The sequence below is a fragment of the Notamacropus eugenii genome, chromosome 6 (genome assembly GCF_028372415.1).
Source record: "Notamacropus eugenii isolate mMacEug1 chromosome 6, mMacEug1.pri_v2, whole genome shotgun sequence".
NCBI classification, from domain to species: Eukaryota; Metazoa; Chordata; class Mammalia; order Diprotodontia; family Macropodidae; genus Notamacropus; species Notamacropus eugenii.
This window is the reverse complement of record NC_092877.1, coordinates 207,931,826-207,950,316: the sequence shown is the minus strand read 5'-3', so window position 1 is coordinate 207,950,316 and position 18,491 is coordinate 207,931,826. Positions and strand designations below refer to the sequence as shown.

At 37.1% G+C, this 18,491-nt stretch overlaps 1 protein-coding gene across 1 annotated transcript in view; it reads left to right on the top strand.

The window, feature by feature from the left end:
• Window positions 1-9,586, top strand: part of CUL4A (cullin 4A) — a 58,496-nt gene extending 48,910 nt beyond the window's left edge. The window contains exons 18-20 of the mRNA XM_072621914.1: window positions 1,197-1,369; window positions 4,899-5,051; window positions 7,967-9,586. Coding sequence (XP_072478015.1) covers window positions 1,197-1,369; window positions 4,899-5,051; window positions 7,967-8,062 — 422 coding nt within the window. The 3' untranslated portion in view covers window positions 8,063-9,586. The remainder of the gene's footprint in view (window positions 1-1,196; window positions 1,370-4,898; window positions 5,052-7,966) is intronic.
• The last annotated feature ends 8,905 nt before the right edge of the window (window positions 9,587-18,491 follow it).

Below are 18,491 nucleotides of genomic sequence, written 5' to 3'. Positions count from 1 at the left end.
CTAATGGTCTCTGCTCACTTCTCAGCCTTGGCCTCTGCTGCATTTGACGTTAATTGACCACTCTCTCCTCCTGGACAACTAATAGGGAGTTTCACTACTCTCCTAGGCCACCTCCTACCAGTCTTACCACCTTCTCAGTCTCCCTTGTAACAGAACTCTTAGCTGACCCTAGTTGTGTGACCCCAGGGTAAGTCACTGAATCTCCCTCAGCCTGAGTTTCCTCATCTATAATTTGGGAATAAATTATTTTACCTACTTCACAGATAATCTCTATATAGGCGAATCACAGATGTACAAATACACACACACATACACACACACACACACACACACACACACACACACATATGTAAGCTGTTTTTTATGGCCCTGGCCTCTCCCGTGAGCTTCAGTCCCACATGACCAGCTGCCTAATAGACATTTCAAACTGATAGATATCTCAAGCAGCTATTCTTGCCTTCCAGATCCTCAGTCTCCCTGGTTAATGACCTTTGAATTACTCCCACCACCGCCCTCTCCCTCACCTCACATAATGATTCAGTTTCCAAATCAGGCCATTTTCCCTTCCCCGAATCACTCCTATTTGTCTTCTCCCATGACTTATGTGGGGGCTGAAATGCCCTCTCCACACAGTTACCAGTTTGGTGTGGGCTTGTATTCCCTCTCATCTAGAGCACTGTATCCCTGCTTGGAGTCTCACAGTTGCCAAACTGGTTTTCCAGCAACATGTCTCTGCCTTATCCCTCCTATGCGCAGTCAACTCCAGTGACACCCTATTTCCTCTAGATAAAATAAAAATTCTTGTTTCTCTTTTAAAGCCATTAATAACTTGACCTCACCCTTTCTTTCCACCTTCATTATACCTACTCCCTTCCTGTGCAACGTGATCCAAACAAACTGGACTTTTCTCTGTTCCTCACTCATGGCACTCCATCTCCTGCCCCCCATGCCTGAAATGTAACCCCTCCTCCCCTCCACCTCCTGATGGATCCCTCTCTTCAAGACTGTTCACACAGCACCTTACAGTACCTGGTACATAGGAGGTATGTAATAAAACTTGATTGATATGTAAACCAGGTCCTCTTACATATAAAATGGTGGTTCTTTGGTAGTACTATCAGAATGACATTAAGTAATTACAAATGTATTATGCAACTAAATTTCAGGTTGTAACTACCTTTTTTTCCTATATACAGAGGATAGTGAATTGCGAAGAACCTTACAGTCTCTGGCTTGTGGTAAAGCACGAGTACTGATTAAAAGTCCAAAAGGCAAGGATGTAGATGATGGAGACAAATTCATCTTTAATGGAGATTTCAAGCACAAATTGTTTAGAATAAAGATAAATCAAATCCAGATGAAAGAAACTGTATGTATTAAATTCTGTATTTATTTTTATATTCTTATGATTTACTTATTAAGGAGTCAGTTCATTTATTTTATGGTCAAATTTCCTTGTATTAGTACAGGTCAAAAGTATATGCCAAAGTATACTGTGTCATGACTGCGTTAGATTTTTTAAAATAGGTTTTAATTTTCATTATAACTAATAAAAGCTTAATTTATAACTTATAAGAAACTGATATATAGCCAGTAATGTAATTCACATTGCTGAAGATGAACAGCGCACACACGTAAGGAGATAATCAGTAGTATGTTATCACATACAAACATACAGAGCCTCAATAGTCATTAAAAATAATGTTGTCATCATTATGTAACTATTAGTGATAAAACTCAGTTTGGATGAGGCCTAATAAAAAGAAGAGATGTGGCAAAATAAGTCAGCATTTGTTTGTCTGTTGCCACTGTAAATTAGCACATGCTTTGTGGAAGTCGGGGTAGCAGTGTATAACCATAGTTTGAGGAATATAACCCTAGGAAATGAACCACAAAGGGAAGTTTTAAGGAGTTTGCCAAGACTCCTGGCATTGCTGTTTATATTAGTAATAAATTGGAAACAGTCTGTTTACTGCATGATTGAAAAGTATGAGTTAGACCCCCATCTTCTACTTGAGCCTTGTCCATAGAACACACGTTTGCTCGCACCCCTCCCCTCCCCTCCAGGGGCCCAGCAGGGCGCTATAGTACTACCTACCTGCTGGAAATGATCTTCAGTGTGTCTATCTAGGTTACCATCTTTCTAAACTCTGAAGATCCCAAGCAGATGAGTAGCTTCATGTTCTCCATCTCTGCTACAAGTCGATGACAGCTCCGGGACAAAGACCGCAGTCTCCTTGGACCTAAGGGCTTTAAAGCTTTCCCAGCTGGCCCCTAAGCCAGAATAAGTAGAAATTGATTAACTCCTTTCTCCTTTAGTGATGTTCAGACCTTCCTCCTTCTGTTCAAAACTTGAGGCCTCATTCCTGTGAATCAGTAGTAGAAGTCTTACTCCGTTCCTTAGCTCCTTGGAGACTGACTTTATCTCTGTTGTAGGATTTGCTGTTCCTGAGCTCAGCCCTGTCAGTGTACTTTAGACCTGATTTCCTCCCTAGCCTCCTTAGTTGAGGCACCCAGACTCACTGGGACATTTTTGCCTATTCATTCTCATCCCACAGCATTCTGATGAGAGGGGTTTGCCCTCACTTCTGTGGTGATCTCAGGGGCCCAAGCCAAGGTCATTCCCAAGTTAGGGGTTCTTCAGGAATTAGGGTCCATAGGTGTGGATTTCTAGGTTCAGCCTTAGGCTTTATTCTCTCAGAACTTTCATAACAAACATAAATATGAGAAAAAAATTACGAAAAGTAGGCACTGAGCAGACTTTTTCTATATTAACTTCATGTAATATAGAGAGATGGATACTTCACTATAAATAATTTTAAGTATGTAGACTGTGTGTCCATTCAGGGAAGCGGATGGATGGATGGATGGATGGATGGATGGATGGATGGATGGATGGATGGATGGATGGATGGATATAGATCTATAGAGATAGATAGATAGATATAGATAAAATATGAGAAATAATCCTAAATGGTAAAATTACAATATAAAAAGCACAGGATTTGGATTCCAAGTACCTATATCCAAATTCTAAACCTGTGTGTAACTTACTGCCTGTGTGGTAAATGGCAGGTCACTGTAACCTAGGTTAAGCCCTTTTTCAGATCTCATCTACAAACCTGTGAAAATTATAGTATAGTAAATCAAGATCTTTTCTATTGACTATGAAGTAGAACTTGATTATAAGATATAATGAATTATACTCAGTGCAAAAAAAAAACCCAACAAAACTATCTGGGTACCTCCATTCTGTTTTAGTAGAAATTTGACTTTTTTTAATTAAAAAAGAGAGAATGGGCTTTTTAAAAGGCTTTTTTATCATTATTATTACTGTTAGTTTAATCTAATCTTGGAATTGAAAATAACTCCCCCTAAATATTTTTACTTGGACTTAGCATTTTGTGGCATGTTTATTTATATAATAAAGGCTTTCTACAGGAAAATAAATTTTAGTAAAGTCACTTCACCTAATTCGATGTGGTTTCTAGTTTCTTAAGGTTTATGTCACTTTCTTACATGAATTAAACTAAGCTGGATATGGATTTTCTGATTTTACAAAAAAGTCATTGCATAGATAATTTTTTTAAATGTAGAATTCAAATCATTCAAATATTTGACCACTCTCCTTATTCAAGACACTGATTTATTTATATACCTAGAGTTGTTACAAATGGCAAAATAAAGAAGTTCAGAGAAGAAATACCCTAAAATTCTTCCATAAATAAAAATTAAATTTTATATGTAGATTGCTAGTTTACTGCCTTGATTGAAATGTTCTTTCATATCTCAGCAAGTGCAGTTAGATTTACATGTCCATGTATCAGTGCATAGACATAGGGTTATAAATTCAAAGCAAGAAGGAACCGTCAACCTCACCTAGTCTAACCCCCTCATTTTCATATGAGAAAACCCAGAGGAAGGGGAAATGACTTACCCAAGACCATAATGGGAGTGGTAAGAGCTGTAACTCCAAATTCTGCACTCTTTTCCAGTGTATCACATTCCTACATTAACATACACAGACACACACACGCACACACGTTTTTATTCATGAAGTATTTGGTTGGGATATGTTCAGATTGATTGCTTTAATCTACTTATATGAGAGGCAACAACTCAGAGTGCTAGATTTAGAGTCAAGAAGACCTTTGGTTACATCACCTGCTTCCTACGCCTTGATTTCCTCCTCTGTCAAATGGGGAATGATAATTCACAGGGTTGTTGTAATAATCAAATGAAAAATATGTGTAAAATAATGTATGCAAAATGTGCATATATAAGTATGCATAAAAAATATACGTGTACCGCTTGCTAAGTCTGGAGTGTGATAGGAATGTCTATTATTACTTTTTTTCATAGTAGGCATTTAATCTATTGGTGTTATTTTTTCCCTAGAGTGAGATAAAAAAGGTTTTAAAAGATTGTAATTGAACTTATTTTAAGATATACAGAGGCAGCTAGGTAGCACATTTTTAGCACGTTATATAGGGTACTAGGCCTGGAATCAGGAAGAACTGAGTTCTAATTCAGTCTCACACACTTAACCTGCTCTGTGGTCCTAGGTAAGTCATTTAACTTCTGTCTGAATCCGTTTTCTCAATGGAGGGGATAATAGCACCTCCCTCCCAGGGTTGTGAGGATCAAATGAGTTAATGTTTGTAAATTGCTTAGTGTTACATCAGTTATGTTATTGTTACTTAATAATATATTAGCATATATAAGGTGTTATATAAGTTATATTATTATTAATGAATTAAAATTTATTTCATTAAAAATCTTAATGCAGAACAAAATAATGTATGATTTGTGATTTGACCCATCACGTAGAATTTTTTTCTCTAAAATTCAGGAATGTTAGGGAACCAATTCATTATTGTATTATTATTAAACTTTAGGTTGAAGAACAAGTTAGCACCACAGAACGAGTGTTTCAGGATAGACAATATCAGATTGATGCCGCTATTGTACGAATAATGAAGATGAGGAAGACTCTTGGCCATAATCTTCTAGTTTCTGAATTGTATAATCAATTGAAGTTTCCAGTAAAGGTAAATATAACTTCAAATTGAATTACACTTGTAATACAGTACTAAATTATATTTTATTAATTGACCATTGGTCAAGTATGTTTTGCTTATTTAATTATCAAGGGATTCATAATCTCATTTCACACATATCAACTAACATCTTCTTTTGAACTGAGCATAGAAATGTGCCAGGAAATAATAGTAGGACCTTTAGTCCATATTCTTTTGAATACTATTTTTTCATAACCAATAATGATGTTAAAATTCTGATTTCTAACAGTGAGTCTGCTGATGTTTTCAAACACGGAAAAGATAAATATAGCTTAGTCTTGTGCACGGACTTTTCCTATTGTGTGTACGCTGTGGCCTTCTCAGAGAATTTGGAAGGTCATTGCATGTAGTTACTTTAAAAGTTAGCAGAAGTAACTTGGGTGGAAGGGATTTTCACAATATAGTGTTGAAAATTTCTTCATGTTACATTAGCACCTTCTAGAATATTTTCTATAGAACTAGGGAAAGAATTCAGAGTATAACGGAAGTGATTAAAGGTGAGGAAAATAATGTGGCACAGCAATATTAGTCTCTTTCTGCTCAATCCTAAATCCTCAAGATCCTAATCTGAAGTTTTCTGGCACTGGCTTTTAAATTTTAATTCATTCAGTTTGCAGCGTGCTCTCAGATTTAGTTTGCTCTGTTTGCTGCACAATCAGTTGCAAAAGTAATGAAAGCATCACAAGTAAATTCTAAGTGTATTCATCAGCCTTAAGTATTTTACAACACTAATAGACCTAAGTTCTGGTGTCTGCTGAGTAAAATATTTGGCTGATCTGTTTCCAACAAGGAGCTAATAATTAATCTATAATCATACAGCAAGTAATGTCAGAATTAACGGTGTTGTGTCTAACTCATTCCAGATGGAAAAATATTGGATCACTTAATAGACATGGTCTTATTCAGTCTCTTTTTAGCAGCCATACTTATTGATGACAAAAATTTTCAGTGATGTCCTCTTCAAGGATGTGCAAATTAAACTAAGACAGAGAACATTTAGCCTTCTTCTGAAAATAGTTCCCTACTAAAATCTCCATTACCTCTTTCTAATATCTCTTCTTCCTCCCATCCATCTCATGTCTTTCATATCTCCCTTTCTAAGTGACTCTAACATTTGGTTCTTGTGGAAGAGGTGTTTTATAGAATTGGAATCCTTTAATTGATGATGGTTGTCTATCCTAATGATTCCAAACCTGTGAATAAGCATGGTCCTTTTTAACATGGAAACATTTTATGAATTCTGGCTTGAGTGATAGTTACGCTGTTTTTATCTGTTGTTTAAAAAAATAGATGGCAAAAAACTATTATGAATTCATTTGTGCTTTTTAATCTGAATTACACATTACAACAGCAAAAATAGTGCCTGTGTGTGTGAAAAAGTTTTTAATCTAAAGAAGGTATTGTTTGTTTATTGTTTATCCCATTGATTTGTTTGGGTGGTTTATTCCACTGATTGCTATTTTTAAATAGGAACTTTCCATCACTGTATGTGACAACATATTATCAATAAGGGTTAGGATATGGTATGGAACCAGAGGTTGTTTTCTGATAATAGATATCTATTATATGTCAGTCAGATATATTGTACACCTATAACTCTTCCAAGAACCCATTATTTAAACAACTTGTGAATGCTTCTTCCTCTGAAACGTATTTCAGGCCTTTTTTATAGGTGATTTTTATGAGTTGCTATGACCAGAAAAACCAAATCACATTGTCACCAAACTTAGCCAGTCTCTTATTTTGAAAACTTTTCCATTTGGTGTAGGACCTACCAGGACTCATACTCTGATTTCGTAGACTTGAGACACCCCATGAGGTGTTAAGGGAGTCTGTCATAGACTAAATACTACAAATAAATACAAATGTTTTATATTTAATATGACATAACTTATAGAAACACCTCCATACTTTGGTTTATTTTCAAAAACTTGTAAATTCAAGTACGTAGTTTCATAGCATTATCTCCTCTCATTCTAGACACTATAACTTAGGTTAATAATACATCAGTTTAGATTTGTAGCCCACATATAAGAGTATCACATTTCATCTTAAATTTTATCCTTATTTTTCATGTGCCAAAAAGACCGTTAGGGATTCTTATGTTTTCCAGCATGTTTGTGCTTCCTCCCTGCTTCATTTGATAAGCATACCATATGTATCTTCATCCACGTAATTGATAAAAATGTTGACCAGAACTGAGCTTTGTTCCCTTGTCCTGGAAAGTTCTCTCTGCATTGACATGGATCCGTTCATTAGCGCTGCTTGGTTCTAGGTGTTCAGCCTTTTCCAGATCTACTTTACCATCATTTATGGGAACATACTCTTGGACCTGGATTTTGCAAGGCTTCTCAATACTCTCTGTAACATTTCTCAGTCCTACCAGTATAATAATAACTGTCAAAAAAGACGCAGAGGCTCTTAATGAATCCATACTGGCTCTTTATTGATGTTCACAAATATCCATGGTACCATCTGGCATTTCTGTTATCCAGTGTAAGTATGTGTGGTAGAATAGTTGAAGAAAATACTTCTATTTGTTGACATTTGATACACATGAAAATTAATGAATTTGCCTTTTTAAGAAGTATTTGCCTAACATTTTATGCACCGAATAGTAATTACTACACAGTGTTTATATTTCACATCAGGTAATCATCAACCACCACTTTTATATGGAAAAACTTTCAAGGGAAATAATAACACCCAATTGTAATATGACAAGCTAATGTTTAGCATATGAACTTTGGAGTTAATGATACACAGGAAAATTCACTAATTGTTTTCTCCAAATTCTGAGAGCAAATATAAAGGTGGATATTAATACATTGCTTCTTTTTAATCTATATTAGGAAATCTAACACCACTATAATATTTTCTTATAGCCTGGAGATTTGAAAAAGAGAATTGAATCTCTAATAGACAGAGACTATATGGAAAGAGACAAAGACAACCCCAATCAGTACCACTATGTTGCATAATGAAGACGACGACAGACTGTTTTCCATAAAACACTAGAATGTATCTTCAGGACACTGAAACATACCGATGCTGTTTCCAGACCTACTTTCAGCAGATTTTCAGGTTGATGCATATGGTTCAATCAGCTGCATGCACCACTGTGGATGAAAAGCAAAGGAAATGTTTCTTGGATCATCCTTTACAAGGCTTAGTGATTTTAAGATGGCATAAATCTTTTCTTCCCTGCCCCCATTCCCAATCTTCCTCTTATTCTGTTAGACCATTAAGATTGTTTCTACTGCTGTGTACAAAATAATTTTTGAAGTTGGACAGGAAGATACCAATTAAAAGACATTTCCTCTTGTGGACTTTTTTCCGTGACAAAACACCGAAAGTTTGGTTTGGATTTGTGTGTGATCATGAATGCACATCGTTTAAAAAAAAAAAAGACCCTAAATGCTGCATTCTCTAGCTACAAAGATTACTTAGGTATCTACAAAAACAAGAAACCTTAATTGATGAACACTTAGGCAGAAACATTTCAGTGTTGAAATACACTGACTTTTGAATTATGCACCATGAATACCAGTATCTATTTCAGTTTCATTTATTTTCAGGTAGTTTTAAACTTTGCAGACTGGTTTTTTATAAATCAGGTTTCTAAGTAAGATCTCTGAAGTGCCAAGAGGATGCTTATGTTTAAATATAGTGAACCATCAGATTATTTTAGCTACGGTATTCATTTGTGAATTTAATGTTTGGGATTTGTGTTTTTTGGTTTGTTCTCTTTTGTTTGACATTTTAAGATTGAGTCTAGCGGACCCAGTTTTCTGCATTAGGGTCACTGCTATTTGATTTTATTTACTGTAACTATGTAGTATTGCTACAGTAAACCTTGGTTCTGTTTTTACAGTCATGCACAAGGATAGTAATCATACTGTGTGCTCTACCACTGTAAAAAAAAAAGTTTATCAAAGACTTTTTAAAGTCTTGATGTGAAAGCAGAGGTTATTTTGTCTAGAGAGGCTAAAAGAATTTTGTTGGTATCTTGTTTCATATTGTATATATATGTAAGTGGGTTTGAATTAAAGAATGAAAGTTCTGTAGCTATATAGTATGGTAACTAAGAGCAAGATACTTTTGTGATAACATTACAAGCACCTCTGTACATTTTACCGGATTTGCATAATAGCATGTTTCATTTTGATTAAAAGCTACCAAAGGAGTTTTGATCATGACATAAGTGTTTAAGCAATACTTTTCAGAAAATACTCAATTGATGTGATTTGATTTTGTGCACAATTAAATCCCCTTTTAAAACATGCATTGTTTAAAATGTGACATTAAAGTCCTCGTTCTTTCTTCAGGCATCATCACTTCCATTGCTTTTATTTCTTTTCTTGGTTCTACAGGATATAGTACATAGAAGCCAAATAGATTTCTACTGCATATCTATTAAGTTCAAGAACTATGTCGAGAGATTGTTAATATTGTAATTTAATGTAGACTTATATTTTGAATAAAATTAGTTTAATTTGCCTAAAGATTACAGAAATAAAATTTTGTGATACGTGAAATACAAATTTCTCATAACTTTTTAGCCATCATATCTATATACTTGATTCAAGCACCAGGCAAACAGTTTTTGACTAAGCTCCACAGCTCCACACAGATTTAGAATACCCCTCTCTGAAAAGGAGCAGACAGCATCAGTGACCGTAAAGACCAGTCCTTTCTTCCCTAGTCATATCTTACTGTACACTTGCCTTTGAGGGAAGGAAAATGATGGCAAGGCTGCTGAAAGTCTTTATGTTCCCTATGACCTCAAATACCTATCAGTGCATTTTAATACTCTGCTTTCAGAGGTGACTGTCTTTTTCTTATATGACAGGTAAATCCCCTTTGAGCTGTACACCCTAGTTCCAATTCCAGTTCTATTTTTTCTCAGTTTGTCATTTAAAAATCCCATCCTCCAGTTTTATTTTTTTTTACCAATGAATCAACAGATAACCTGTGACAGTGGAATCCACAAAGTTTGGTTCTCATGAAGAGCACTGTTCTATTCTATAGTAAAAAAATTTCATTGTACATGTACCAGCTCCACTTTTTGAAAAGTTCTGTGTAGTGACAGGTACATTGTTGCATTTCATACTTAAAGATGCCAGGCTTGAAAATGCTACTTTCCATATGAGGGAGTAGCTAATTTCCTGACATATCCTGAAAAACATCATCTCAGCCTTAAATTATATATCCTTTCCCCTCTCCCCGTTTCTGTTTTCATCAGTTTTCTCTTGTTTTATATTTTGTCAAGTCCTTTTAGCAGGAACATAGCACCAGTAAAATTAGATTAGTGCTGTATGCAAACATTTGCATTTTTGAAGGAAAAAGTTTTATCAAGTTACATAATAAAGATAATGCAGATTAGCTCTGTATATAAAAGTTGTCATTTTCTTTTTCAATAATCATCTCAGTAAAGTTATAAATTTATAATTTTATGCCAGGAATGTAAAATTTTCAGTAAAATTCTTACAGTTTTATAGCTATGCTAACATTCAAAAAATTTAAGTCAGTTTTAGCATCATACTTCTAAGATGACTTAACCATTTCTATGCTATCACTGGTGGCACTCAAAAAATATTACAGAAATTGAGAGCATCCTTTTTCCTATGCTAACACCTGAAGACAGAGCGATTTGACAGCGTCAGAATTAGTCTTGAAGGGGCCATTGAAGTCTTTCCTCATCTGTAAAAGGGGGATAATATCTGCATTACCTTACAAGGTAGTATTAACAAATGAAATAATGTATATAAAATAATTTTCAATACCTATAAAAATTTGAGCTATTACTTAAGGAGCAAGAAGAAGAGGATGAACCAGCAAAAAAAGGAGCAAGTGGGCATCGTGAGACTCAGACGACTGTCTCATAAACCAAGAGAAAGGACTGTAGGCATGTAGTTGTCCATAGTCTGAAGTGGTGCTACGAAATGCTCATGGGGATGCTTCAAAAAAGCAATCACACTGATTGTAAAAGATCATTGATGTCCTTTGAGAGAGCCATGTCATGGAACTGGTGAGGTCAGAAATCATAGGAGAGCTAGGACTTAGGCCATGAAAGAGAAGGGGTAGGGGACAAAAAGCCTGAGTGGATGAGAGCATTATTGAAAGGTGTTTTTAGGGGGAAAGAGGGATCCTATGTCTGTCAGTAAGCAAACGTTTATTAACCACTTACTACTGGCCTGACACTGTGTGTGAGCATGTCTGTAGGCAGTGAAGGAACAAGTAGACAGGAAGACATTGAAGAGATTGAGAAAGGAATAATGGATAATAGAATGAAGTCCCAGGAAAAGCCACTCCATCTGTGAGACTGATGGTAAAAGGAAAGGATAAGTGAAGATAAAAGAGAAGCTTTGAAGAGAAAATGAAGAAGCTCAACACAAAGGGTCTAAAATCTCAAAAAGTAAGAGATGAGTCTTGTTTAAGAAGAGGATGGGGTAAGAGTGGAACCTAGGGGGAGATGAGATTTGGGACCATTGTTAGAGGAAATGTAATAGGCAGTCAATTAAATATGTGCATTACCTTGTACAGGTAAGGGCCCAATTGACCCTGAGTCCTTTTCTGCTTTCTCCTTGAGTCATGTGAGTTAGGAGCACAGAAAGCAGTTGATGAGGATGTCCTGGGATTGAAGACTAACAGTGCCTTATAGAACTATTGTTGAGTCTGTGATATGAAAGGAAGAATTAATCTACAGTCCTACTAAGGTTGTGTGGCAAAGGGGGCTAGAGAAGGACTTGAGCTAAATAAGGAAAAAGAAATGATGAAAGTGGCTAGGATGACTTGTGAAGAAAAAATTAAATGTGGGAGAACTTCAAGAAAAGTGGAAGGAGAAAATGAAATGAGAAAAGACTTGAAGAAAAGAGTGTTAAGGAGTAGGTAGTTCATAAGGAAAGGTAAGTAAGTGTAATGATAAAAATGACAGAGCAAAGAAAAGGAGTGAGATCCAGCTGTCTTATTGTTGAGAGAAAGGAAAGGAAGGCATAGCTGTCAAATTCATAGGTTCCCAAAGTGGGCGTGGGGGGCACTGGTATGATCCAGGGAGGGCGGTGGTAGCCTCAGGTGCAGTTGGGGACATTGAATAAAAATAAGGGGGAGGTGGAAATATAAGGAAAGAAGGAAATTTTGAGAAACCATGCATACATGTTTCCATCTACTTTGTAACAGAGTTAAAATCAGCGATTAGATGTTATTTTCCAAATAAACATGCAAAATGCAAGTTATAACTCATCAGTGGTGAAGTCCACCGACAGGTCTAACCAAGCAAGTGTTGGCAGGCTGTGTCAGGAAGTCCAGCATGCATCCTGTAATGACTTGTTTACAGTATGATACTATATGGTTACATGATGTAATACCTCATCATCAAATTCTGAATGCAGGAAAAAGCCCACAAATGTACAATAAATTATCAAATTTAATTTTAAAAATATTTTTTAATTATGCAAATTTTTTTTTAAAAAACCATTAAAGGGTTAAAAGATTGTAGGAGAGAGCTCTGAGTAATTTTTTTTTTTTTTTTTGTAAAGGGGACAGTAGGCCAAATAAGTTTGGGAACCTCTGGTCAAGTTGTTAAGATAAAAGGGTATCAATAAGTATGTAGAGGTTTTAAAGAAGTTCTTACTTGGTGAACAATCCACTGACAAGCAAATTGGAAGAAAAAGCATGGGCAATTTATGTTGCATTCACTGTTTTGTTTTTTGGCATACCAACTGACTAGAGATTAAATATGAGAAAACTTAAAGAAAAGTGGAAGGAGAAAAAGAATTGAGAGCAGACTGGAAGAAAAGCTAGGAGTATGTAGTTCATAAGGCAAGGTAAGTCAAGTGAATGAACTTAAAAAATAAGGTTAGTAGGGGAAGGAAAGTAAATTCTTTCTGTTCCTCAGTCCAGCTTATCTCTGTCTAACACTTTATCAAGCATTCAAAAATAAAAAGATGGAATTGGGGCTTCAATGGAAGATTCTAATAGTATGAACACAAAGGCTTAGGATAATTCTGTAAAAAATCATGTTAGAATGAGCTGGAGCTAACCAGGAAGGCTGAAAACAACCAAAGAGCTTGGGGCTAAGCTACAAAAAAGGATTGGAGCGGTGCTCTGAGGAGAGGGGACTGTGACTGCCTGCCCAAGGCACAGGGTGTGATTTGTTTTTGCCTCTGTCTTGCCAAGAACAGAACAAAAAGGGCATCTGTAACCGTGGACAGCGTTGGTTGTAGAATCAGAAACATCTGAACACCTTGCAGACAGTGCTGTGTGACCCTGGCCATCTCTTGGCCCCTCAGCAGCCCAAGGAACTCGATGGGATTATGAATTCTAGAGCCAGGGCAACTGGCTGTCTTTGGTAGAGGGAACTTCCTCATCGGGACTTCACCTATATCAATAAAATCAGTGGTCTGGGGCTGGGTGAGGAGAGCTAAAATCGCGTATAAATAAGGAAATAGTAAGAGATGTAGAATTCATTTCACCTAGAGCAGATGAATTTCTGAAAGATCGTGAGAAAACAGCAGAGGGCGCTTATGCCACCGAAGGGAAGATTATGTAAACTATAAGCCAATGAAACAGATGGTGTGCAGATACTTGGCCAGATTTTAGAACATCCTAAAGAAATGATTAGTAAATACCTATCAAAAGGCCACTTGGTCTCATCAAGGACAAATGGTGTCAAAGACTAACCTTTTTTGACAGGGTTCCTTAATTAATAGACTAAGAAAATGCTGTAAGATAGAATTTAGATTTTAGTAAAGCCAGACTATGTGCCAAGCACTGCGCTAAGCACTGGCTTTAGAGGGGATCAGAAAAGGCTTTCTGTAGAAGAGATCTTAGCTGAGATTGGAGGAAGCCATGAAGAGGGAAACAATTCTAGTCATGGAGGACAGCAGGTGAAAATGCCTAGGTTCAGGAGAAGATTATCTTATTCAAAGAACAATAAGAACTCACTGTCACTGGATCACAGAGTGCATGGAGGGGATTAAGGTGTAAGAAGACTGGAAAAGTAGAAGGACCATGTCTTGAAGAACTTTAAAAGCCAGAGAGGAGTTTGTATTTGATCCTGGAGGTAATAGGGAGTTGATTGAATAGATGACTTTGATGACTGAGCAGGAGATGTACTGCAGCAGGGACAGACTTGAAGCAGGCAGATTTCAGTAGTCCAGGCAGGAGGTGATGAAGGCCTGCACCAGGAGGTAACAGCTGAGAGGAGAAAAGTGGATGTGGATGAGAAGGTAGAGTCCACAGGACTTGGCAACTGATTGGATATGGGAGTGGTGGTAAGAGAGTGATGAGTTGGGAATGAAACTTGGGTGGCTGGAAGGATGGTGGTGTTCTTGGGAAGTTATGAAGAAGGGAGGGTTTGAAAAAGCTGGTGAATTCAGTTTGGAACTTGTTTAAGATGTTTACAGGACAGTTCAAGATGTCCAATAGTCAAGCATTTATTAAGTTCTTGCTACATGCAAAGAGCTGTACTAAGCACTTGGGGATACAAAGGAAAGCAAAAGACAGCCCCTGCTCTCAGGGAGCTCAGTCTAGTGGGTGAGACAAACCAGAAATATCAGTAATGAACAGAAAGTGGAAATTAGCATTAAGGGAGATCTGGGAAAGCCTTCTTACCGAATGTGGAATTTTAGCTGGGACTTGAAGGAAGTCTGGAAAGCCAGGAAGCAGTTGGAGATGAGAGACGGAAGGTCGAGAGAGATTAGGGCTGGATAAGTAGTTCTGAGAATCCTGATCATAGAGATAATTGAATCCATGGGAGCTGATGAGAACAAATGAAATAACATAACAAAGCCATTTCTTGAGAAAATGATAGAAAGCTGTAGATGTGGAAGAAAAGTAATGTACTTGGATTTTAGCCAAATCTGTCAGCTACATTTCTATTTCCTCCTGCCTTTTCTCCTGCAAGTCCTGCCCGAAAGCAGTTTCTAGCTCCCATTCCATAGTAATTGTGAGACAAAAGAAGAAATTTCACAGCTGGTATTAAAACAAAAACACATAGTTTTAATTAGAGTTCTTAGAATTATTAAGCAAGTGGCCAATGTTAATGTTTACACACACCTTGGAGAAGTTTTCCTCAAACTAAAGGTAACCAAAAGGGATATTTAATTTTGTTAAAATTAAACACTCCCACTTAATTTTGATTTTTCATCAATTCCCTGTACTGATCTCATTCTGTTGAGGAGTGTGGTGTTGTGAAGAGGACAGTGAACTTGGAATTGGACAAACACGACTTCGAATACTACCTCATACTAGCTTTGTGACTCTGGGTTAAATATTTTAATTTCTTACTGCCTCAGTTTCCTCATTTGTGAAATAAGGAGGTTGACTTTGATAGCCTCTAAGAAGTTCCCACTCTACGTCTAAGTCCTATAATCAAGCTGTAGGTTCTGTCTTCCAGAGAATTAAGATCATTCCCTCAAATGGTCAACATACATTAATTAAGCACTTCATATTTGGCAGGAACTAAGCTGAAGAAAGTCCTTGCCCTCAAGGAGCTTACATTGTAATGGGGAAAGACAATGCATAAAACAGGACAGATGGGAGAGGGGTGGGCAGGAGGCAAAGGAAGGTGTCCACTTGTCCACTTCAGGGCACGGCCGCAGAATTTGGAGAAGCAGGAGGAGTGCTGGGAGAGGAATGAAGGGTGGCTGGCCTAGGTCCTTTCTCAAAATGGGGGTTCCAGGAGAAACAGAACAATAAAAACAACGGGCCCCGGGGCCACAAGCTAAGAAAACAGATGAGGCATGATGATGAATCATGTCTGGGGAGTCAGTTGTATCCGGAAGAGGAATGAAGTCCTCCTCAAGAGAGGCCCTTAGGGGCATCCAGGTGGCACAGTGGATAGAGCACTGGCCCTGGAGTCAGGAGGACCTGAGTTCAAATTTGGCCTCACACTTAATAGCTATGTGACCCTGGGAAGTCATGTAACCTTGATTGCCTCCAAAAAAAAAAAAAAAAAAAAAGAGAAGATTTTTTTGTGCTGAGCACAATCTGTCAATTCTGAGGTCTCATTTTGTACCTGTTGTCATCCTTTAGGCTACATATAATGACAAATACAGCACTTGGAGCTTTACAAAACTCTTTACGTGTATTAATTCATTTGATCCAGCAATCCTGTGAAGTGGGTACTATCATCATTCCTATTGTATAAATGAGGAAACTGAGAGAAATTCAGTGACTTGCCCAGAGTCACAAAGCTAAGTATTTGAGGGAGGATTCAAACTCAGGGCTTCCTGACTCCAAGTCCAGCACTCTGTCCACTATATCACCTGGTTCAATATAAAGAAACTGATATCAATAGTTACCCTTAATGATTTGGTTTCTACAAAATCTAGGCAAGAGAATCTGGCCAAAATTTTGTAAAAGAGGTTAGTTAGAACTATCCACATGGGCTTAATGATTAGTCTTTTCGTGTAAAATCATGTCCATTTTGCTGTGGGGTGGCAAATTCTCTTTTAGCTCTGTGAAGTTACCTAGACTTTCACCCTGCCCTTCCATTGCTATGTCAGCTTCTAAAGGGGCTGAGGCATTTTACAGGGTGAGTTGTGGATACAGGATAGAAAACTTGGACTCTTAACAGTGTTGGTGATTAGCAAACCAGATAAGAGTTCCTCCTAGTAGGCTTCCAAAGCTTTCCTTGAAGGACTTTTATATGGACCTAGTCTCCAGATTACAAGAAGTTGGCACTATCTTTCAGGTCATTGGTTGTACATCTAGGACTTGTGAATGGAACCCCTTAACATTTTATCAAGGTCTTGCAATAATTCAACATGTCATAAGCCAAATAAAGATATGCATAAAAGGAGGGTAGAGTGAGGATACTACTAGGATTCTCATCAGCCTTCTCATGAGTACTTCAAGAAGGCTAAGAACAGTTTTTTGGGGTGTATTTCATGTTCAGAAGAACAAAGTAGACAGATTAGATGGATAGATGGATAGACAGATGGATGGATGGATGGATGGATGGATGGATGAATGAATGAATAGATAGATAGACAGACAGACAGACAGACAGACAGACAGACAGACAGACAGACAGACAGACAGATAGATAGATAGATAGATAGATAGATAGATAGATAGATAGATAGATAGACAGATAGATAGATAGATGATAGATAGATAGATGGATGGATGGATAGATATAAAGAAATAGTTACATAAGGTATCTAGACATTTCAGACTGGTTTTGCTATATACTTTGGCCAGCTCATTTTTCAAGATACTGATCTGTATTTTTACTGATCCTACTGATTGAGGATGGTGAGGACAGTGGAAGTGCTACTGAATTTGTAGAGCTTTACAAAATTCCTTAATTACCTGGTCCATGAAGTGAGTCCCTGAATCACTGCTGATGAACAGTGATATTCTATATTGTGACATGAAATCTCTCCAATAGTTTTGTTGTTGTTTTGTTTTTTGTAACTGTTATTGAGTCTGCTTTGGCAGTAAGGTAGAGTTCAATCCATCATAAAAACATAATATGATAATAAGAATATATTTATAATTAAAACCTTTAACTATTCCAATAAAATCAGCTTGAACATTGAGAGGGGAAAAGAGTGTTGCTCTCATTTCGGTTAGTTTCTCAACATTATGGGCCTGACATATGGAGCAGATATAATAATACTCGGGGGTGGCAAAGGAAAATGTGGAGCTTGCCAATCACCTGTTCTCCTTTGAGATTCCATGAAGTATGCAAGCAAATTGGGGAAGGATTACCCTGGACACGGCCAGACCACCATCAGTGGGAATGATCTGGCTGCAAAAGGTGTGCTGCCAGCCTCTGGGCTACCTTTTGTGGAAAGGCAATACTTTCTCTACTGACTAACAGAGGTTGTAAAGGAATTGGAAAATGCCAATTGTGAAGCCTGAAGGCATGAACAGCCTTGGCTGAAGAATCTACCAAGGAATGGACTAGAAGAGAGTCTAAATGGTTGGTTCAGAACTGAGTCAAAGAGTAGTCGGTCATGGTTCCATATCATGCCCCAGGAAGTTGTGCTTAACCCTGAACTCTTTCTGAAACATTTTTTTGGTCAGTGTTTTTGTGAAAGGTAGATCGTTTAAATTTGCAAATGATGCAAAGCTGGGAGTGATAGCTGACAACGAGATTAAAATCCAAAAACATCTCAACAGACTAGAACATCTGCTGAATCTAATGAGATGGAATTAAATAAGGTAAAATTAATGTAAAATCTTATGCTTGGGTTCAAGAAATTGATTTTACCAAGAAGAGTCGTTTGTCTGGGAAAAAAAAACAAAACTTGAGAGTTTTAGTGTATTGACAAGCTCAGTGTGAGTCAACAATTTGATTATGGTAGCCAAAAAATAACCCTACTATGATCTTGGGCTGAATTAAGAGAGGTATAACTTCATAGTCCCACTGTACTACTCTACCCTGGTCAGATC